The 24,501-nt window shown below is 39.2% G+C and overlaps 1 protein-coding gene across 4 annotated transcripts in view; it reads right to left on the reverse strand.

Annotated features, from left to right (window-relative positions):
- Positions 1 to 911: 911 nt before the first annotated feature.
- The window catches only part of CPED1 (cadherin like and PC-esterase domain containing 1), a 144,132-nt gene continuing 120,542 nt past the window's right edge, over positions 912 to 24,501 (reverse strand). For 2 of the 4 annotated variants that reach the window (XM_017743765.1, XM_008640976.2), the window contains exons 18-23: positions 20,353 to 20,489; positions 10,312 to 10,532; positions 9,949 to 10,050; positions 9,653 to 9,740; positions 7,664 to 7,810; positions 912 to 4,040 (exon numbers count right to left, since the gene is read on the reverse strand). In XM_017743765.1, the coding sequence (XP_017599254.1) occupies positions 3,813 to 4,040; positions 7,664 to 7,810; positions 9,653 to 9,740; positions 9,949 to 10,050; positions 10,312 to 10,532; positions 20,353 to 20,489 (923 nt within the window). In that variant the 3' untranslated portion in view covers positions 912 to 3,812. Of the gene's footprint in view, positions 4,041 to 7,663; positions 7,866 to 9,652; positions 9,741 to 9,948; positions 10,051 to 10,311; positions 10,533 to 20,352; positions 20,490 to 24,501 lie in introns of those variants that run through there. The other 2 variants (XM_017743766.1, XM_017743767.1) reach the window with 2 other exon arrangements.

Consider the following 24,501-nt stretch of genomic DNA (forward strand, 5'->3'; position numbering starts at 1 on the left):
CATTTTTTAGGACGGACTTGGTTATGGTGGCCAGGTGCCAATTCACTAACCCAATTCACTGTTCAACATCTATAGAGTTACATGAGAGGTGAGGAGTTGCAACTCATTGGACACTGTAAATTGTGCTCCAGCTTCAGCTAAAGGGATGCAAGAATAACTGAGACTACTGCTCTGTGTATCAGAGTATTTATTTTGCAACACAGTCCCATTCTTTCTCTACCTGTAGCTTAAAGTATACCCTAGTTCTGTTCTAAGCTCCATATGCCGCCGGGCAGACATTGAGCAGGAAACTCCACTTCTCAGAGTACTTGTTTCCCAGCCTGAATATTTCAATCCTACCACTAATTCCAGGGCCACTCATGTCTGTATTACGAGGTGGAACTTAACTTGACAATTCAGTCCTTGGCTATTTTAATGGTAAGTTGTTGCTGCCTGTTCTGATCTTCCCTTCCCCCCTCCCAAAGACATGTGCTCGGAGCTCCTTTGTTCCAAGCGCGGGCAAAGCCAAATGTAACTCAGACTCTTCAGCAGTGTCTGATTGGCCGCTCACCCCGGGTCCGCCCCCAGTCCTCCCCTTTCCCCTTCTCCTAATAAAGATGGTCGAGGGAGGCAAAGGCTCTCTCAGCTCAGCTCCTTTCCTGTAAACATCTCTGGTCGTCTGTCTCATTTGAAGGCTTCTAACTGCAGGGAATTGAGCGGGCAGGGAGCTATATTTCTCCCTCTTTGCTTCTGCTGATGGTATTTGCTCTGCAGCTGATTCAGGTACCGATTTTAGAGCTACTAAAGTGCTAGATCGCCCTTGCTACCTCTCAAGGCTGCTCGAGGCTTTCTAAGGCATTGAAATACAAGCGCTAGCCGGTATAAAGCTGAAAAGATACCTTCCACAGTAAGTAATGGGACTAAGGTAAATATATGGACTACAGGAACACTTTAATATTTATTCAGGCAAAATGTCACAGCAGATACAATAATTCTGGAGTAAACTGTAGATAGCAACACATGTGCTCTCACTGGAATTCAAACACAGTAATTCTTTTATTGTCTCAATCCATAAATCTTAATGCATATGAACAAGCAATCCTTGCATGTCAATCTAAACTCTTGCCTTTCACATACCTAGATACTAGATATATTTTAAAGTTAAATAACAAAAATGTAGCTTAGTATTCTTTGTTTATTCCTAAGACTACATGTATCATACATAGTGTTGGAGAAAGCTTATTCAAAGAATTCATTTAAATAAAAATCAATTTGCAAATTGTACCAATGACTTTGTACAGACATATTAATGTACATAGACACGTAAAAAATAGAAAACACACAGGAAAATATACACTTAATACATTTGAAAAATATTAAGGTTTGGAAAACATTAAGACATCTGGGTGTACAGCACATGTAAACCATTTCATGGTGAAACCAGAACTGATGAATTGCACATTCACTGATATCCACTACAGTATAACAAAGTCAGCTCTTTCCTTTTCATCACTAAACTGATGCTTCAGCAATAGGTTTTGGCTAAAAAACCCAAACATAAAAACCCAGTTAATGCCTTAAAAACATTTGTGTATGAAACAATAACAGTAACAGCATGTGGATTTAAACGAGCTACAAAAAAATCTTACCAAAAGCAGAACTGTAATACACCTCTCATCGATCATCTTAATACCAAAGACATCTGGCTGTGTTTTGCATCTGCTAGTATTAATGATGATATTCTATCCTTCAGCTTTAAGGTTGTGCAGCCCTGGATTTCCAGACCCAAGAGAATATATCATTTGTATACAATTATATTCTTTAGATAATCATATTGCTCAAAACCAAATGCTGATATTTTCAGTATTTATGCACAGCTCCTGACCCATCTTTCATGTAGATCTCCATGCCAGGGAAAATCTTACACTGAAATTTGGGGATATTTGCTGTAAGCAACCAGCAGCATACTATACAGAAACAGAGGTAATCATACCATCTCACTAATTTTAAGTCACTGTTTAAATCCAGAACTTTTTCAACATAGTGAAAGGTGTCTTAAATTAGGTATGCCAGATCCTATTTTGGAGGATACTCTCTATCACCTAGAATGCCAAACTCCATATTGCATGACAAATTCCTGTTATATCTTTACATATTTTACCTGAAGGAGCACAAATTCACAAAACTATAGCTGGGCATACAGACTGTTAAGGATCTTAGGCAAATACTAAATGTTGTGTCATGAATTTCTAGCCCGACTTCTATATAGAGTACCCCCTCTGTGTGCTACTAAGGCCAATAAGATGATGATTAGTTCCTTGCTATAATTTGTTTATTCCCTGACATTGTTTGTGGCTTCCTTTAACGAAGCAGAAGCTAGTGGAGGATTGTATGTAAAATTGTGACAGGGAAGCATGACACAGAACTCAGCAGACCCTTTGTTAGACTTGCACTTGCCCGGTTAAAACTCCCTTCTCTAATGCATGGTGGGAGAGTGGCCTTGATTGCCTGCTGCATGACTGGATGAATAAAAATCCGTAACTGGGTAATTTGTAGGGACAACAGTCTTACAGGTTGCCACTAACCTGTCACCCAGCTGCTAATCCTGGACCATGTGTGGTTTCCCATCGGGCACCACAGCTGTGAAAGAGTGGGCTGCCAGCACTGTGGCAGGGCACCAACACACAGCCTCTCCCTGGGGTGTCACCCACAGAAGGTCTGCAAACCCTGGGGATGTAGCTGGGTGACAGCATGAAACTGCAGCTCAGAGAAGGTTTGAACTGAAACTGGCACTCAGAGAAGGTCTTCTCCCTGCCAAGCAAGAGATGGTGGCAGTATATTCTGCTGCCATCACATCACATCACATCACATCATCACATCACATCACACTTCCTATGACAGATTAATTATCAGATCCTGAAATCCTTATGTGTGCTTGCAAGAGGGGTTTTTCTTATGTTTGTGGTACTGACTTCACACACTGGCAAGTATTTTATAAAAAATTATGACAGAAATGGCACTTCCATCCAGGAAGAATACTTGCTTGGCTTACAGGCCAAGGTAGACACTGAAGTGCTTATCTAAGCATTCTTCCTGCATATGGGCACTCTCCTAAACTGGGACCATAAATAAAGTTATGTTAACAAATTCACTATATTTACATGTTACACTGAGACATTTACAGTCTCAAGTGTAGGTAACCTATCTCCCTATTACCTTCAGAACATGCAAAAAAATAGAGTAGATATATAAAAAAATAGAGAAGAGATGTGTTTTCACTAAAACCACTAGAGTCCAAAACTCGACGTCACCAGTAAAATGCTAATAGACATTTTCAGATTCTATAAACCAAGTGTCTAAACAGAAAAGGTTTGATATGGAAGAGAAACCTGTCCACATAAATTAAACTCTTTAAAATGGAATGTAGTCAGTTTCTAAATACATTCAAATAGTACAGTGTCTCTATAAATAGAAAACTAGATAGTGCTGAAGACCTAAAGCAGCCCTTTCCAAATGTTCAAGTGAATATATAGGTCTCTTTTTGCTATCAATAATACACACTTGCTTGAACTACAGCTGTTCTAGTCTTTGGCAACAGTTCAAGTAACTTCCCCTCTTCTCTCCTTTGCAACCCTCCATCTTCCACTTTCACACAGCAGGGTCACCAGGGCATAACTTAATTTCATAAGGTATTTGGAAAAACACCACATGTCCCAAACTCTCTTTGTGTGCGTGCAATCAATCAAGGAAGCATATCACAAATCCACCATGATCCTTCAATTGTCATTCAGGCAGTGGCACTTCTCTAGTCTCAGTGCTATATCCAAGAGAGGCTATGTGCTGACAACCTCCCTCTTACTTGCACAGAGCCTGCTGAGAAGGATTTCAGAATAAACTTGATTTATTGGACCTCGGACATGATACGGGGACCGAGAATTTGTTGCATAGTCCTGCAGTTGTGATGGTTTGCTTTGACTGCCGAAATATTTCCCCCGTGTATAGCGCCTCGATAACGTCATTGTTATGTGTGGCCTTTCTTCAGAGGGATTGGATTTCACCACCTGCAAAAGAAATGACATATGTGAGTGCTTTCTGCCTGCACCTAGAAAGACAGATACACAGCTGTGTGTGCAGAAATGCTGAGGCAGTTGTCCATGACACAGGTACTGATACTCTTACCTTGAGGTGCAAGTTGCTCATAAAGAGTATTTTAATAGCAAACTTGTTATGTTACAAATTAAAGTGCAAGAACATAAGTTTTGAAATCTACATGCATAGGCCCATTATACTCGGTTGCTTGACTCTGTAATGCCTTTGTGTATTAGACTCTGTTCACTAGAGACAATTTACCTTAAGCAATAAAATTCATACTCAACAGCTTGTCCCTGTATTTTTAGCATGTGAAAAAACAAACTCATGACTGCTTCAAATTGCAGAAAGGTTTAAATCTTGCTCTGATACCAAGCACTTGAGGCACATATAACATGTCTCAGCTATGAGCCCAGTGAGAATGTCTCACTCTGAGGCCTTGATGCAAACCTGGCCCAGCCCCATGTTGAGATGAAAACCCTCATGTGTTGTGTTTCTCCAAGAAGGGAGTGACGGTGCAATTTAACATCCCTCTCCCCAGGACACCACACTGACATAAACACAACATGATTCAGTAACTTAGTGCCAAAGAATGCTCCACCTTGGCCCCTGAAATATGTATAAAGCTCTGGGATTATCGTGTTCAACTCGTATGGAAAAATACCATGCTCATGGGACTAACAAGTGAGAAAGTGAAAGGTATGGTTGTCAGGAACTTAATAACTGGGGGGTGGGGGGGTGGGTGGTCTCCTGTGAAATGCTGAAGGTCTTGTCTCAGTGAATACTCAATCACTGATGAATAATGAAGCAGCTTTGGGAGAGACAAAACTTTAGAACCTTGCACATATGCAGGACAGAGGACCTCAGCCCAGGCAGTGGCAAACCCAGAGAAAGCAGAAAAGGCGGTTAACTTATTTCGAAAATAGTATATATATGCTGACTTGATAGTTCTGATGCCCATTAGTTATCCTGCTATATCAATCACAGCAGACACTTGAAAATGCAGAATTCATTTACTGATGCACATATTTATGCAGAAGCATGTTAGCTTTTAAAAATATAATGTATATTTACTGTCACCGAACAATCAGAATAAATGTTCATATGCAGCGAAGCTCATAATAAATGAAATAAATCATATAAAATTAAATGTGAGTGAAGAAATAACATGTGCAAAGGCTTGAAAGACTGAGCAGAGAGACTATGAGGGAGCTGGCTGAACTGAAAACAGACTAGGAATTACCCATGTAGAAAATTAATATATCCTCTGATCAATTTCATACAGCTAAGCCAAGGGCTATTATTTGTTTTCATGCAATTACTGTAGGTTCATTTTTCTTAATTAGTGTCTTAGATCTTACAACTATTTCAAAATGATGCCACCTTGAACCAATCACCCAAACTGCATTCCTGTTAGGCATAATCTCCCAGGAATGCAATCTAATGTTCGCCCAGCAGCCAGCCACTGATTAAGATACAAAAATCCCAGGGTTGCTCATTCCTATGATGTGATTATGATTTCACTGCCATTAAAATATGAAATAAATCTGAATTAAAAAATGGCTTCTATAATAATTTTATAGTGCTGAACAATCTCCATAAGCATTTTCAAAGAATGAGGTAAATAAAAAATCAAATTTCATGTGTACATAAAACCAGAAATATGTTTGGGCACTAAGTGCCAGGGTTATGCAAGATATTTTGTCCTAGCTCAGTATAATCCCTTTGAAAGTCCAGATTCCTCAGAATTCTGAGCAAAGATTGTAGAGTCTACAGAGGTAGAGATTTCTATGCTATCAGGGTCACCTGAGACCCTCTGAAATGAGTTGGTGGGAACTCAATTTTTCAGGCCATTCAGGGGAAATAGCTTTCTCTTCAGCCAGCTAGTGGGAACTAAATGAGAACTGCTCAAGGCATTTCTGTTCTTGTTTCCTGACTGCACAGAATGGCCAGTCCTCCATTCCTGCACAGCCGTACTTGAGCTCAGATGGCATTTACAGAGGGGTGCCATCTTCTGAGACTTTGGGAATGTCAGTTTTTAAGAGAAAGAAAGTGAAAGTACAAAGCACAATCTGTCTCGTCTGGTTTCAGAAAACATGAAAAGTGCTGGGGTTTTACACAGTGTTCTTGGCTCTGTCCGTGGGGGCAAAATGCCATTTTCCTGGTGCAAACTGCTTCAGCACCTAATGAAACTCCACTTGCCAGGATGCAGAAATAAGCTGATGACAAAACTATTAAAACTAATGAAGTATCAAAAGAACTCAAGGACTTTCTTTTTGCTTTCCTCAAGGATCAAGTCTGATTTTTGGTGCATGATGGATTCTACTGGGCATATCTATGGCTCTTTCAGGCACAATGACCTCTCAAGCCTCATTAATAACAGCTCTGTGAGCCAAATTCTCCCCTGATCCTCCCCAGAAACACAGGGAGATTCCTTGGGCAGAGAAGCAAGACCAAATGTGCACATGAGCTCATAGAAAATAATGGAGGAGTACATGAAAAATGCTGATGACCGATCACGCCCTGTTTTTCCACCCAGTTCCATAAAAAACATTTGAAATATTCAATTTCGACACTCACTGCTTCACTCAAAAGATCTGTGGAAATTGCAACCATCAGCAATGACCCACAGAAACACCAGCATCTGGGTTCTAGATAAAAAAGGATCAATACAGCTGTCTGGGTAAAATGGACGGAGGCATTTGCTCCATGGGACTATTTATCAATCACATAAATTTCTACTCTGTGACTTACTCCCTCTTTTCTGGCTTCATTTGGACTGAGCTGTGTTTGTGCCTCTCAAGTATTGAGCAGAGTAGATTAAAGGACTGGTTAACTAACCACACCTGCTGATGTTGGCCCCAAAGCAGGATAGAGGCCCTGGCACGGGCCTGAAAACATGTGAGCTGCTGTGGAGCCTGAGGCGGAAACCAGCTGGGAGGTTGACGCATGGCACGTGAGCTCATGTGAGTCTGATAACAATCCCAAGAAAATTCTGTAGGTTTTAGTCAAGAAAGCAGGACTACAGGTGTGAGCGGGAATCAGCAATTTACACTTCTGTTTGTACAGTGGATCACTGTAACTATTCCAGATTATTTTTTCTCAGACATAAGAAAACAGATACATAGCATTAAGATAGGTCCTTCAATTTTAAGCTCCATTTTAATTGTACTTATGGTTTGATGTGAGTGTGCTGAGCTGCTCAGTTATGGAGGCATCAGTCAAAAACCTGTGAGACTGAGTAAAAAGAGACACTGAGTCCATGCAGAAGCAGCAGAGATACATAACACGTAATAAATAAAACAAGAACCTGGAAACTGTGCAACATCGTTTTATATGAGTTACCTTTGCAGAAGGGCACGTTTATTTTTATTTCAAGGTATCACCAGGCCAGCAGTTCAGCATGTCCTTGGGTGGCCTTGCACTCTGAGCAGTGAGGGACAAGTGCCACCGTACAAACTGCTTTCCCCACGATTTGTATTCAGGCCTAACTTAGAGTGACAGATGCTAACCTCACCACATGCCTTTTTGTTTCTAAGACCTGAAAGTCAAAATTTCTTAAATACCTGGGAATGATATAAGTGTAAACCATTACCTCATGGAAATGGCAGCCACACTTCCCTTGCAGGAATTCTTTGTAACGTCCCATGGTGATGACAAAGGTGTCAACCACTTCATAGCCCAAATTTTTTGCTGTATCCAGAATAACCAAGTTTTCATTCCACAAGTTTTGCACTTCTGCCTGCATTCCAGATAAAATGTTGCAATGTCTTGTCAGAAGGACTGTTTAAAGGTTACTGTGTCATGAAAATAAATAGCAAAACTGCATTTTGAATAAGCAATTATGTTATACTACAGACATGAATTACTATAAATTCACTCTTAAAAATAGCTACTACTCCAAGACTGATATAGGGTTTCTTCAGAAATTATAATTACTTTTCAGTACACGTGCAGCTTCCTTTATAGGAAGATTTCATGATAGTTTAAAATATAATTCCTGGGTAATGGTTTTTAACTTGTATTTAGCTAATGAGGTGTAATCCAGAAAAAAATTCCAATTATAAAGTTGTCTGTAACAAATAGTGAAACTGCTCCTTTAAAGAAAAACTCAGCTTCTAATCAAATTCATTGAGGCAGCTATTCAAAAGGGAGTACAGGACCATGGGTATCTTAAATATGGTTATACTGAAGAACAGATTATTGTTTCTGAATATACTTCAGGAAGACCAAGAATAGAAAAAAAGTTAGCTATAAAGTTGGCAAGGCAGTGGATTCGACACAGCAGATGAAAGGCCTGTGAGAGTAGCTGGGGTAATCCTGAAGCATACAAACCACACGGGTAATTTGGCATATGATTCCAATATTGAAAGGGAAATGAATGTTGGTTATGCACTGTAGTTGATTTCTGGAGCTTTTAAAATTTATTAAATAAGAAAAAGAAAAAGGTAAACCTGGGAAGCCTTTAATACTTTATCCTTGCCTCACGTACTCTGGATTGAAGTTCTTCATTCTAGGACTGAATTTTGCTGAAAACTATGACAGGAGCTATGAAAATGATTCTTCATGTTGATGACAACAGTTTCCTTAATTCATTCTATTTAGGTCATGCAGGTAAATTAAGAAAATGGTTTGAATCAATAAGGAGACATTCAATAGAGACAAGGCAGATAGGCAGTACTAACTTAGAAGAATGGGCAAAATCAGACAGGGCAGTCTCTGTAGCAAAGGGAAGGGTGAGAGTAGCAGGAAGCCACATGCTGAATACAGCAGTGTGTTATGGTTGCAAAAAGACGTGGGCGCCAGTCCCCAGTGCACAGGGAGTGCTGTACATAATCTGTGAAAGGTAATAATTTTCTCTTTTCAACACCTGGCAATAGCTGGAGCATGACACACAGCACTGGTAGGCATCATTTACTCCATTCTGCCTTCCAGTGCTTCTCATCCATGCATTTTATGTGTGTTCAATAGCGAATCACTGTCCAAATTGTAAATAAAAATAGTGAATTGAGTGAATTACACAGCGCATTGAAATGAGCACATTTGTTACTCTGAGAGGCTTGGATATGATTTAAACCGACTGTAACATCCGATTAACATGCAAATAACAGGCTGGATTCATCAGTACATTCCAGCTGCTCTGTAATGTTCTGGCTTCATAGGTGGGTTAAGATGGATTTATTGAGTTGTGCAAGCCAGACGAGTGAGTCGGATCCAGCAGTAACCGTGGAGGAAGCCTGGGGAGCGCCTATGCGCAGTGTGGCATGAGGAGCAATCTGCTCATCCCCAGCACGATCTCTCAATTTTGGCAGCTGGATTAATATTGGAGCTTCTTCTGGTTCTTGGGACAGCTGACCAAGTATGGCATCTCAAATGGCTCTCTGATTGCAGCAGAATCCATGAAATAAGGAAATTGGTTTGAATCCCTATTAGTAAGCAGTATAAGCACATACAAACATTAACCTTCCTGGATCCACTTAAAATGTGCTCAGCAGAGGTTGTAACATATTTTGACCAGACAGCAAATTAGTGCTGAAATTACAAGTCTTCCATGAAAATGCACTCAAAATGTACTGTATCTTACCTGTGACAGAGAATGGATTCCATCCACTGGAAGGTGAAAGCCCATCCCTATGGATTTGACAATTACCAGGATATTTGATAAATTCTCCCTGTTTTGCAAATTGAAAAAAAGAACAAGGACACACTTTTTTCTTAACAGACACATCAAAAGACAATGCATACTTTATTTTTTTCAAAGTCATTTAAGTACACGTCTATGAAAAAAACAAATTAAAAGTTTGTATTTTTATAATTTTTTGTTGTTTCTCATAGTTTATCATATCAAAAACTGGAATAACACCAAGTACATAACATTACCTGTTCAACACCTTTTGGATAATTAGCAGGTGATTGGAATTAAGCCACTGAACACCACCTACAATTAATACGGTCTGGTCTGTGTTCTCCAGGGGACGTGACCTGAAACCCAGAAAAGAAAAACAACACACGTTGCTTTAAACAGATGGCAAACATTTTAACTACACTGCTTTGCATTTCACTGAACTGTATCTGGCACCCTGATCAGAGGCCTGATGTAATTTTCAGCTATTTTTTAACCACACAATATGGTCTGTGCAGGTTATGTTTTATTGTTTACTGATTTTAATTGTAAAATGTGTTAAACACATTTGGGAATAGAATGATGATACAAACAAGGGAGATACAAAGTTTGTACCATACCTCTGCAGCAGCTGTTCCAGTGCTTTTTCAAAAGTCGGTCTCTGGTTTGCATTCATCCAGAACTGGGGGTAGTAGGAGTAACTGATAAATGTTTTCCCCTCGTTGATATTGTGATAACATTTAACATCATGGGTCTTCTGCCATTCCTGAAGAGTCTTATTCACTCTTTCTATTAGATAATACATCATCCCTCTGTTAGTTGAGTCACCTATAAAAAGAATCTTCAGATGGAAAAAAAGATATGACTTAGAAGTACAATCCAGAAACCAAAGCTAAGAAAAGCATACGGCTAGTTGGGAGGTTTTTAAATGCTTCTCATAATGTTCCAGAAATATCTTTATGAACCGCCAGTACCCTGGCATCTTAATACTAAATTTCTCTTTTCGCAAAATCTGTCTCATTTGATTAATAAAAAGCTATTTTGTATATTTTGAAGGCAAAAAGTACAGGTTATAGATAGCCCTGCAATTTCCATCCTTGGTGATAATTTCGTCTGCTTAAGCTTATATTTACTTCCATTTTCTAGTACACACTTGCTCTCATGATTGCTTGCAGCTTCCTGCAGTTTTTCCTTCAGTTTTTCATGTGGTTTGTTCCTACACAGCATGTATTGCTCTTAAACAAATGGGATTCATTAGAATTTACACCAAAGTAACACACACACACACACGCACACACAACCCCCATGAAGGATGCAGCTGCTGCCTTATTTGTAGAGAGATGGCCTTTCTGCAGTTTCAGAGGGGAAAGAAAAGGGTCTTATTTGGGTGGAGGATAATCTGAATAGAGTCCTGTTGTGTGTGATGTGACCACCAGGAAGCACCATGGCCTGAAAGGAGTTAGAAACCCTCCCAGGATGACAAAAATGCTGTAAGCATAGCAGTCTCTGCTGGGCTACCCTGAACTTGAAAATGAATAAAGTAAATTTGGGTTTGCTCCTACTCATTCCGTAGATTCCTCTGAAAAAACAGACATCTCTGTATGGGGAGACTACAGAACTTAAAGTGTTGTGGGATTTTTTTAAATGTTATTGCCCTATTTTGAGTGAATAGGACTAGCATTTCCTTCTGATGAAGCACGTAATAGAAGAAAAGTCCAAAGAGTAGGAGAATCCAGTTCACTGTGGTTTTCCAGTGAAACTGTGTGCAGAATCCATTACCCCAATCACCTCAGCCAGCAATCCGCAATGAGGAGCAAAAATGTAAAACTGGGATTAAGAAACCCATAGAGCCATTACACAGTAACAGCCCTGTTCTCTGCACAGAAATACTCAGCTTCTCCTACCTCCTCTGGCACTCAGGGTAGTTGGCATCCTGTAAACTGGGATTTTGTTGTTTCATTTCTTAATTTGATTTGGAGTTTGATGTTTTACCACTTCCACCTTGAATATTTGATGATGCAAATAAAATTTAAACTTCACAAGATGATATGTTTAAGGATATATTTCCAAAGCTTTTCTTAGAGATTTTATGTGGTAGAGGCATTTTGGACTACACTCATCTAACACATCTATTTATCTATTTATCTGTTTGTCTATTCCCGTCAGGAATGTCACAGTTTTGAAAATTGATTCCACTTCTCACTTTTAACCCATTGTGATTAAAAATAAGCCACAACAGTGTACCAATGATACTTTCCACAGGAGAGAAGGAATTTCAGATGAGCATACCCTTATCCCTCTTGGTTAGGGCCAAAAACGGGCATGACAATGCCTTTAACTTCCTATGCCTTGCCCGTTGTGGGCTGCAGAGAAGCCCTTGATAGATTATGTATGGTAGCAAACAAATTTCAACTAGCACTGAGCCCACAGAGGCTCTTCTAACTCCTGTCCTGGACTCCTCAAAGCTGCTTCATTGAGGAAATTCTTTAACAGCTGTTGTTCATGCTTGTATTGCATAAGCATTTCTCTCACACGCAAGGGGGTTTCCAGCTTTTCACATCGTGTCAAAAGAAACCTCTTTAAATCAAGCATAACATGACTCACAGAAGTCAAGGATCCTTGGATCCATGGAAGGACTGGTTGCATTTTACAATTAGGAAGACAGTTCATGCTTAGAATACGTCCTAATTTTAAAATAGGTTAACTTGAGGTTTTATGCAACAATTCTTTTAGGTTGCAAAATCTCTTAATCTCTCCAGCCTGTCTATATCCTTGTCTCTTTAATCTCCATTTCATAAACCCATCACTGTAGTATCTTGATGCATATGTATTTAAAAAGCAGTTCTCAGATATTCACAGACAAGGCCATCATTAGCTTCTAATGTGGGTGAGAACACTTCTGTAAAAACCTAACACATTATTAGCAGAATAACAAACAGGCCCTACCGAGTTACACACGTACAGCAGTTGGTAGAAAATACAGACTGCTTCTTGTCTACTTCTAGTAACATATGACACCATTTTGTTATCACAGCACATGGGAATTGCTAAGGAGAATATTCAGCTATTAATTACACTAATTTGGCAGATGGGACGTTTTTATCTCATTCTAGTGTGACTAGAATTCTCATAGCTGTTTTCTCCTAACTATATTTGATCTAATCTCATCTACTACTGATTTCAAATAGCAGGACAACAACTTCCATGGGAAAAAAGGAGAAAAGAACCATGTCCAATGCCAATGAACATGATGCACAGATGTCTTTTTTGCCAACACTTTGCATTCACCAGCGATTTAGGTCTGAAGAATCATGCAAACATGTCCAAAGTCTCAAAGACTGCAGAGCACCAAAGATTAAGATCTCTTTCCCATGTTTTTGTTATGTCAAAATTAGAGCAAAACACATACACACACCCCAATCTACATCGTTAAACGATTTAGCATTTTAGGGCTTTGCAATTTTTCTATACCTACACAGGTACATACACATAAACAGTGGGCCCGTGACAGAATTTTCAAGTGTGCCCTGGGGTACCTTGCTGGCCAGGTCTGGAGATGGAGGGGAACTATATGCAGTCATTTAGTAAACCCCTATCAGAAGAAAGAAGTTAGATATGATCATGTCTTAAAGTGGCAGCTCTAGTCTGGAAATGCCATGATGCTGGGTGCCATATGAAAATATCAGGTGGGCCTTAGCATACTCCTATTTTTTTTGTCCTGATGTTCGGAAAATGTGAAGTAGCTGACAGGAGTCAGAGCAGATTCCTTTAGAGCAATCAGCATCATGAAACAGGCAACTGTTAAGGCCCTGACATACTTCTTCAAATACTATCACAAGACCGATGAGACTGCGCTCAGCCCATTTCCAAATCAGGAATGAGAAAGATAGCAACATCACACTGGGGAAGAATACATGTTGTTCCTCTAGGGAAATTAACATAGACTTTTAGAAACAGGTCTGCTAAGAGAATAGTCAAGGCTTGCTGCAAGTGGGAAAGAAAGAAATGGGCCAAAGTGGACTTGTGGTTGTACAGAAAGATCAAAAGGGGAGGTTATTCTTAAAGGTGTCAGTCAATGATAGTACCCATATTAGCGTTCAGTCAAGAAATCTTTGATTGTTCAAGTAGGTATGAGCCACATCAGGACTGTATCACTGGAATCAGACAAATTTGTTTAACTTTGTTTTTGTCTTCCACAGTGAAATCATGGCTTTGTTGAAAGGTATGAAAACTAGGACTGCAGTATGTGAAACCTATGGCTCCTGCCCTCTAGCTCTCAGAGGGAGCTCTAAAGTCTGTTTGCAGTCATCACGGGACAGTATCAGCAGTCACCCTCTGGAGACTGTGTGCTGGGATTTTGAAGGGAATGCTCTCTCATACGTCTGAAGAAGATCTCAGATAGCAAGATAGGTGTGCATTTCTTGTAATTTGATGCACCCCAGGCTGGTGGATGCTTAGCACATCACCAACACATCTGCACACACACATCCATTCATTAAGATCTTGTCTGCATCCAACAATCTGCTTCAAACCATTGGTTCAACCATGATGTGAGACATGTAAATCCTGGAAAAAAAACCCAAATTCTTCTTTTTCTTCTCCTCGAAAGAAAAAAAAATTGAAGTGGAGGAAGAGGATATCTGTAGGTATCCTACCCTCTTTTCAAACTGCCCTTGTGGAGAGTTGGCCAAACACATTTTGTTGTGGTATGCAAGCCATCAGAAAGCATCTTTCAAAGTCCACCTTTTGCAAGTCAGCTTCATTTTCAGCAAATGCTTGGAGGACTCAAATGTTAAAATAAGTGGTGTTTAGCCCCAGGAAGAAAACCTATGTCCTTCAACTAACCCAAGAGTTCTAATGAATGAAAATAATCTTTCAGTGTAATTGAATGTATGGTAACTATAGACACATTTATTTCTATACAATTAGATGAACTCATTGTAGTTGCATGTGCCATGTAGTATTTAATATGATTTGAACAAAAGGCTCCAGGGATGATTCTGTATTTATCTCTATGAAATAATGAGGAACATGATGGCTTAGGTGTGTAGAGTAAAACATACCTCATTTTTTTTACAAGTCTGGCACAAGACTTAGTCATATACTGTTCAAGTTGATGGGGCATTTGTCTGCAGGATGACTAAACAATCAGACATACACGGATTATAATTTTACCAGACAAAGAACAACGCTTCCACACAGACAGATGTTTTCACTGTCTTCTGTTGCAAATATTTTGTGTGAAAAATTCCATTATAGCTTAAAGGCTTTGAAAGATTGTGTAAGCATAGAGGAATTCACTTCTTAACAAGACCTATCATTAAAAATTAACCACACTTGGGAAATTTAAACACCTGAAAGTTCAAAACACTACTTAACTCTAAAATATTATTAAGAAATTATAAGTTAAAATTCCTGTTTTAACAGCTGAATTTTAAGTACTTCAGCAAATATTACCTTTTAATATTTCCTGCTCTTAATTACACATGACTCAATGGTACCTTATTATACGACTAAACTCTGGGTAGTATTTCTCAATGATAAGCAAAATATATATCCCTCCTGCTATTGAGGCCAACTTTCTATATACTGCTAATTGGATAAATAACAACCTGCTAGAACCCTTTTCCCTTCACCCATTTTTAAAAGTAAAAAATCAATCTTGTACAAAAATCAAAGAATTGTCTTAATACATTTGTGTATGTCTTACTGTAAAAAGTCATTAACCACAGCTACAGAGAATTTTGTTGAGCCAACATAATAGAGATATAGTATTTTATTATGATGAAAAATTTATTTGATTCAATTAGGACATATATATGGAGCTGCCTAAGAATGAGACAGTCTGCATCTCATTTCCCTTAAAGTGGAGAAAAAAGCCTGCTGATATTATAAGTGGACTGAAAGAAAATCTACTCAGCCAGAAAAACCTTAACCTCAGCACTTCAAAATTTTCCTGTTTACTGTGTATGAAATACAAACATATGACTGACTATTCTTGCTAACACATCATAAAGCAAAATAAGGCCTCATAAAACTGTTTTTGTGCATGTACATACATTCTCATGTCTCCACCAGCTTGAGTGTTATTGTTTCACTACAGGTGGTCTTATGTTTTTATGAAACCAAGTGTCCTGGTTTTGGGTGGGATAGAATTAATTTTCTTCCTAGTAGACGGTACAGTGCTGTGGTTCGGGTTCAGGATAAGAATAATATTGGTAACACACTGGTTACCAATATTATGGTAACTGATGGTTTCATTGTTGCTGAGCAGCACTCACACTAAGTCAAGGACTTTTTAGCTTCTCCTTCCTCCGTGCCAGAGAGGATGATGGCACAAGAAGCTGAGTGGACACAGCCATGACAGCTGACCCCAACTGGCCAGAGGGATATGTCAAACCATATGGCATCATGCTAAACAATAAAAGTGGGGGGAATTGGTTGGGGGGCAGCGGCTGCTGCTCTGGGATGGGATTGGCATCAGTCAGTGGGTGTTGAGAAATTGCATTGTGCATTACTTCCTTTGTATACTTCTACTTCTTCTTCTTCTTCTTCTTCTTCTTCTTCTTCTTCTTATTTTCCCTTCCTCTTCCATTCTGCTAAACTGTCTTTTTCTGAACCCACAAGTTTTACCTATTTTCTGATTCTTTCCCTCATCCCTGTGGGCGAGTGAATGGCTGTGTGGTGTTCAGCTGCCTGCCAGGTTAAACCACAACACACAGAAACAACTTAATTCAAACAGTTTTATATGGACACAAACTAATATAGCAGTTAATGATGATGTGAAATCAATTGGAACTCAGCCAGGGAAATGGATTTCTCTTATAGAGAAAGATTGTAATTTTACAGATGTGCTTTGGAAAACAAATCAATTTTAATGTAAGAAATAAAAGTAGCCTGGAGTCAGAAAGCAAATTAGAAAGCATTTTTGAAAGCTTAATTATGATGCAGGCAGGAAAAAAGTGCTCTGTTTGGGTGACCACAAATATATTTCAGAAGCACTGACAAATGAATACAAGTTAGTGACCAAGAGATATCTGCTGCATTTTGCCATTGTTCTATGAAACTCGAGAACAATAGAAGGATTGCACTTATAAACACAGTTCATCTTCCATGCGCTGCATTTCAGCCAAAAAGAGCATTCACTTTACATCTCAATTCATCACTTGCTGAAGTGAACACAAATCAGGGACACAGCACAGCACTGGTTAATTGTTGCATGTCTCCCTTCACATTCATTAAAAGTAGAAAGATAAGTAGGGTTTTTTTATCTTTTTTTTTTTTCCCCATATAAAACTAATAGAGAAGCACATGAAAACAGCCTCCAGCTACCAAAGTTGAAATCTGACAGTGGTATAGAGATTAACACCTCCTATTCAAATTAAAAGATGTAATCACACACTTATGCTGTTTATGTCTTAGCATGATCATAGAATCATGGAATGGTTTGTGTTGGAAGGGACCTTAAAGATCATTTGGTTCCAACCCCCTGTCATGGGCAGGGAACCTTTCACTAGTCCAGGTTGCTCAGAGCCCCATCCAGCCTGGTCTTGAAGACCTGTAAGGATGGCAAGTTCACAACTGCTCTGGGTAACCTCTGCCAGAGCTTCACAATCCTTAAAGATTTCTTCCTAATATTTAAACCTACCCTCTTTCTGGCCATTCCCCCTTGTCCTATCACTACATGCCCTGGTAAAAAGTCCCTCTCAATCTCTCTCGTAGACCCCCTTCAGATACTGGAAGATTGCCCTAAGGTGTCCCCAAAACCTTCTGTACTCCAGACTAAACAGGCCCAATTTTTGGAGCCTGTCTTCATAGGAGAGGTGCCCCAGCCCAGTGACCACTCACAGGCCCTCCTCTGGACTCATTCCAACAGTCAGCATTTTTTCTTTTGCTGAGGACCCCAGAGCTGGACACAGTACTCCAGCCAGAGCAGAGGGAGAAAATCACTTCCTTCAGCCTGCTGCCCACACTGCTTCTGATGTAGCCCAGGGTGTGGCTGGCTTTCTGTACTGTGAGTGCACACTGCTGGCTCCCGTTGAGCTTTTTGTCCACAAATACCCCCAAGTCCCTCTCACTGCTTTCAGTCCATTCTCTGCCCAGCCTGAATTTGTGATTAGGATTCCCCTAACAGAGGTGCAGGACAATACACTTGGCCTTTTGAACTTCTTGAGGTTCACAGAGGCTCATCTTCCAAGCCTGTCAAGGTCCCTCTGGATGGCATCCCTTCCCTTCAGCAAGTCAACTGCACCACACAGGTTGGTGCTGCCAGCAAACTTGCCTAGGGTGCACTCAATTCCTCTGTCCATGTCAACAGCAAAGATGTCCTTTGTAAGGGATTTTGAACTCCAGAGACCAAAGTTACACAAGCTGAATATTCGAAACCCCTGCATAGAGTGGCACCCAGGTTAGTTGAGCCCATTTTGAGTGGACACATGAATGAAGTTCTTAGTGAACTTCAGCAAACAAAAATGTAAATCAAACAGCATTCCAGATCACCTCAGTGTCCTCACTTGGGTTGATGACTTTTTCCCTTTCATTTGGCACTCATGCTATTTTTTGACATCTGCTTTTGTTTCCAGCATTGAAACCTCCTGCTTATTTTATTAAGGAAATTATGATATCTTCAGTTTGAGATGTCAGTGATCTCTGTAGTACTTAGAGACAAGGTATATAATAAATCAAAACTAAAATCACAATTGAGGAAATATAAACATTTATAGATGGTTATCAAAATCTCTTTTGAAATAAACATCTATTTGTTCACAAGAATTATATCTTCCTGCTTCTCAATAGCTCCTTTATAAAAAGTCCAGGTTGCTTAAACCTAAATAACGCAGACAAAAGTCTTTTTCAGTAAGCAAATGAAAAAAAATTCTTTTTCTACTACATCGCTTGGACAGCGTAAAGTAATTTCAACGTTTGACTTATCAAAGGCAGAATCAGGATCTTATCAGCCAAGAAGGGAACCATTTTTTTTCATCTGACTTTGGTATGAAGAAAGTCACTCTTAGTTCTTAAGTTGCATTGACACAAAGGAGTTGATCCAATTTATTTATTTATTTGGTAAAAGAAGTAAAAATGCAATTGCAAAACGTCACACAAAATTAAAATCACTACAAAGTTATGATAAAATAACATCTGAAGGAAAGAGATAGGAGAAATATACTAAAAGGGGAGCATGCTTTAGAGTGATGACTTTAAAAGAATAAACCAGGTAAATGGACATCTGTGCAAAGGTAACAGGAGTAATTCAGCAGATTTCCACAGAGCAGCAAAGGTTATCAGACAATGTCAGGAGACTCCTGTAAAAGGTGCAGAATGGGAAACAAGTGCTATTAGTTTTACAGAGATTTTTCTCTCAAGGTGTTAATGTAGGTCCCATAGGATCTGGCTGTCATCTGACACTAGAATAGATCAGCGACCTCAGAGTTAGAATATGATGGAATTTGAATTACAAAATTAAGCTTCACAGACGCTCATTTCATACACTTGGTTTTAATGAAGCCTTTACAAATGCTGTCCTGTTTTTGACACTCATGAATGAGAGTGGTCAGATATGGGATGTGGAAATGTCAGCAAATCCTCTCAGCAATTCCCTGGCAATCCACTTCCATAGTGGCATACTGTTCCTCCACTGTCCTTCAATTGCCTGACCAAAGGGTGGTTTCTTGTCAAAGCAGCCTTATGACCATGGAAATCAAAGACCAAAGCAAAGCAATCATATTCTTGAATATTTTTCTCTGTGGTCAATCCAGAAGAGCTTGCTTTGTACATGAGAAGCAAATCAAGCTTCTCCTCAGTCATAAAAAGCAATATTTTTTTTTTTTTTTAAATATTCTAGGAGTAACCTACAGCTCTATAGTAACAGAGAAAACCACTGGCAGAAATAAAGCAAAATTGCAATAAAGTCCTTTGTGCAGGGCAAGAAATTTATCAGAAATGAAGGAGAAAATATTAATTGAAAGACTATTATTTTTGTATTTGTCTATATGGAAATGCTCTTGAATTTTATCAAAATGCCACTTTTAGTTACTATTTTCTTACCTAGGCAATACACTTTAAAGAGCTTTATAACAATTAATTACTTACTTTCTGGATATTTGTATCCTCAGTAAGGTACCTGAGCCTCAGATCAGAGCTCTCTCTCAACAGTTTAACAGTCATAGCATGCTTATTAAGGAGACCTTGTGTTTCCAAGCAATCACTTTAGAAGCTTCACTAAAAGAAAAGAATGTGCAAGAAGACTTGGTAAGATTAGTGTGCACAAGCAATGCCATGCATTAGGTATGCAGCAGAAGAAAACCAACTTGCATGTGAGACAAAACTGGTACAACAATGCAAATATGTCCTCCATTCGCTGTCCTTGTGTACTCACTGCAGGTCAGACTGACAACCACATACACCATAAGTCTTGAAACTCCAGTGCTGTGACCTAAGATCCTCTGTGAAACAGCAGCAGACAACTGTGTCTGCATATGAGGCTAAATTACAGACAGCGGTTGGTTTTCATCCCTGTGAATTTTTCACCCAAATATTTTTCTAGTTACAATAAAAAGGGATTTTTCTCACATATCAATCTTAAAAATATTTTGAAAGCTTCAGGACACTAAATATCCAGGTAAATAAGAATGAATTAAAATGTAAAGCCTTTTACATACCCTTCTGCCCTCCACACAGCGCTGGAGCTCGGGCTTGGCCAGCACAGAGTATTGGCAGCCATGGGGCTGCCATGTTATTTCTCTCCAGTCGCAGGTTCTGTTGTCAGAGCAGCTGAGGCAAGGGACAATCCATTGCCCTGGAAAACAGCAATGAATGTCAGCACCTCCTCTGTATTCTTCTGAGTAGTTTTATTACACAGGAAGTAAGATATTTTTGAGTATTTTATTCACATATGAGTAAAAAAACCTCATATGGGAGTTTCCTGTAAATTAAATGCCCTCCAATCCTTTGAAGAGACTATTTCGTTTCACTGTGTTATGCCCTTTTCCTTTAGCTAGGGTGGGAGTTTCTTCCTTTCCTGAAAGAGCTGCGAATGCTCAAATTTGACAGCCAGTTGTGGGTTCATTTCTCAGTCCATGTTGCCTTTCTTGTAGCAGCTTATCCTTTCTCAACAGAAGGGGTATGTGAAAGAGAAAACGGGTGAGGAGGTTGGATGCAAAAAGAAAATATGCACATTCAGACATGTCTGAACATTCATTCTCATCTACAATGAAACATCTAAAGGTTGGGTGTACGGTTGAGAGCACTTGATATAAAAATGAAGCAAGATTAAGACTTTCCTTCCAAAACACTATTTTTTTTAACTTGTGAGAATTCAGAGGATTGTCCCAGACTGCACAAATACACTTCAGAAGATGACAGTAAAGTGAAATGAATAATATACGTGACTTATGAGAGCCTGATCTTATTTACAAAAATTATTTTGAAGATTAGGAGCATAAAGTAGGATTACTAAAAATCAGTGGGTTTTAGTAATCCCTTATCTAAGGTTAAATGGTTTTGTTATTTTGATTTTCTAAAACTATTCCTTTCCAAAATCCTACTGGAAACTTGAGGGATTTAATTTCTGAAAGAAGACAGAAAACTTTTGAGTTGCCTTTGTATTCGGATGAACAAAAGAAACTTTTTCTTGCTGTTAGAAGTACACGGTGCTGACAGTATCTCCCAGTGCCTATGTAACTGCCAGCAAAACCTACTTCTGTTCTTATTGAAGGCATTACACAAAGAAGGGCACAGAGGCCTGACATCCTTGTGTCAGTGTTATTGGGCCTTGCTACCACAGATGAGTTTCTCACCAAAGCCCAGAAAACAGAGCCAAAGTCAAATGCCTGGAGATCAGCCTTAGAGTTTGTCCCCACCACTGCTGCCAGGCAGCAGCTCAGCAGCCAGCTGTGTGTGATGGATTGCTGCTGCACAGGAAGCAACAACAAAAAGTACAATACTGCCTTTTGATATTTCATCTGGCCAGGGACTGAGGGGGAGGCTGAGTGAAGAAACCCTGCAAGATCCCAGCGGCCTTGGGAGAGTCAGCTGCTACCTCAGGAGCGAGGGAGTTTCCAGGGAGGCAGTTTGTGCTTGCACTTAGGCAAAAGTCCAAGTGACTATGTTTTGGTAAGTAGCAGGGTGAGTTGTCTTAGTAGATAAAGAAGTCCTTCTAAATAAAAGCATCAAGAATTTTTTGTATGGGAGCCCACACAGGTACATCTAAAGGACGAATACATCCCACAGTGCCATGACCATGCAGTACCAGTGGCTGCGTACACTGCACAGCCGCCCTTCTTTCTGCCCCGTGCAGAACATGCTCACACCACCCTCAGAAGCACTTGTAGATGATTTGGAGCAAATTATAGCAGACTGAACCTAAACAAAACCTTGGACTCTGGCTTTGAGCACAGTGTGGTTCAGTGAGCATAACCCAACTTCCCCTGTTCCCATGGGCATGGGTGCCTCATGGAAGCTGTGCTGGGCAAGCAGCCCAGTTCACAGCATGGACGGAGGAAGGAGAGAAGGAGGGAAACTCAGGACCATGGTGGGAGGGTGCAAACAGAAAGACAGAGATACCCCACGCTTCTTGCTCAGAGGAGTTTCAAACTTGCATTTTCTGCATCCTAATCACTCAGCAGTTAGGAGAAATATTCCCCACTCAGTTAAGGACCACTCTAAAGTTCAAAATTCATTAGGACAGGCAAACAGCATGCTTGTAACCTGGTAATTTTTTGTGAAAAGAGAGATCTGAACTTTGATCCCTGAGCAAGATCCTATGTAGAATTTTTATCAAGGGGTTAAATTGAATCTTTATCAAGTTACAAAGGGGATAATCAGGTTCTAGAGCAGGGAGTCCTCTTCCCAATGAATACCCTGCTCAGCTGGGACACCAGAGGCTGAATTTCGACTTTTTCTCTTACTGTAGCCTCCCAGCGCTGCCTGTTGTGAATCCCTTACTCATGCTGGCCCTCCCTTGGCTTTGTGGTGCCCTGTTCCAGGCTGTGGTCCCGTGGCCATCACTGGGGCCAGGAATACTTTGACCCTCCAAGATTTCTATTGCCACTTGTGGATCTTGCCATTGGCTCCCACTTTGCAATCTATGACTAAATGGTCATTCCCAGCTTCACAGCCTTCTCTTGAGGAGATTGAAAATGCCAGGACTCTCATAACCCAGCAATAGGTGCCATGCAAACACCTTTTACTGCTTTGTACCTTTTGAGAGCAGGGACAGAATGGTTGGTTGGTTTGAAGTCTGGACTCAGACCCTGCCACTACTATAGAGGTCTTAATAAATGACCCAAGAGGTGTTGCAGGCAGTGACCTATATTTTAAAATTATATGAAAACTCAGTATTTTTTTCCTGATGTTGTAATTTTTCTTTCAACCCAAATACATAAAAGTTCTGGCAATGTCTACAACATACGAGATCCCTCATTTCATGGAATTTTCTTTTTAACATCCCATACTTTTATGAGCTGATCTGGTCTTATGTAATAAACTAGAAAAGTAGAACTATATAAAATGAATATTGAGGAGCCAAAATATCTGAAAAATAAAAGTTTAAACTTTGGCAACTGAAAGTGATAAGTAACTTTTGACTAGCTTCTTTTAAATAGTTTGGTTTATGTTCAATAATTCCCTAGGCATATTAATGAAAAAAAAGATCAATTTCTGGCATATGTTAAAGGTTAGTGGCAAATGTAAAAAGATTTGAGAACACACATATATGGAGATAAATTCATATTTATAGGAAGCACTAAACATTTAATGCTAACAGAATACTTCCTGGTTTTATATTTACATAGAGTTTTTAAATGATGCGTGTAAGTTTATGCATTTTAAATCCAACTATTGTGAACTTTTCCTGTTGCAATTTCACAACAATTGGTCAATGAATTCTTAACCTTCAGAAATAGGATTGTGTTAAAAGATAAAATGAATCTCACAAAAAAGAAGACAACAGTGAAAAATTGCAAACATTATTAGCTTGGAAATTAGGCTTATATTCTATGGCAATTTTAAGTTGCTCTTCCCTCACTTATATAAGTTAGCAGCACATAATCCAGCTTTCAGCACCATTTCAATCAGGCAGCATTTTGTGGTGCTTCAGGCAAAAGCACTAACATTGGCTCTACCAGGAACGGGCAAGTTTACCAATAATTAAGTGAATGAGAGCAAGAAAGAAAGACACACTGTTAGTTTCTTCACAAAATAAAAATTGGCATAATCAAAGTTTTATGAAAACCAGTAAGCAGGAGGTTTCCACAGGAAGAGCGAAAGCTGGATTTTTGGCTCATTAGGGTAGTTATCAGTTGCATACATAAATCTTCTGCTGAAGATACGAGATAAAACATTGCCAGTACTCCTTAATACTGTTCTCATAAAATCACATGAAAATAAACAGACTTTCAAAATAATTAGTTGGGATTGTTTACTTTCTATTTAAAAAATATTAGCCTAAAATTGAAAGTTTTAACCAATAACGGCTGTACACTTGATAGTTTTGCTTTTTCTTTCAGTCTCTTTTATTTTTATTCATCCTTTTACATTGTCATAGTCACAATTACACATATTTTGCTTTCAAATTTAAAATCAAGGTTTTTCTATAGTGCTGAACAATCATCCATAGAAAGAGAAAATATTATTCTAGCTTGATAATTCAAAATCTAAATGTTTAACCTACACTGATGTTAATTTGTTAATTTATTACTAGTTTACTTTTGCATTTGGTCTTTATTTGGTACCCTAAGGCCTTTAGAAAGGTTTCTCTCTGTGAATAGGCTATGGAAATATTTTTCTTTTCATTCGAGCTGCATCTATGA

The sequence above is a fragment of the Corvus brachyrhynchos genome, unplaced genomic scaffold (genome assembly GCF_000691975.1).
Source record: "Corvus brachyrhynchos isolate BGI_N302 unplaced genomic scaffold, ASM69197v1 scaffold29, whole genome shotgun sequence".
Lineage (NCBI taxonomy): Eukaryota > Metazoa > Chordata > Aves > Passeriformes > Corvidae > Corvus > Corvus brachyrhynchos.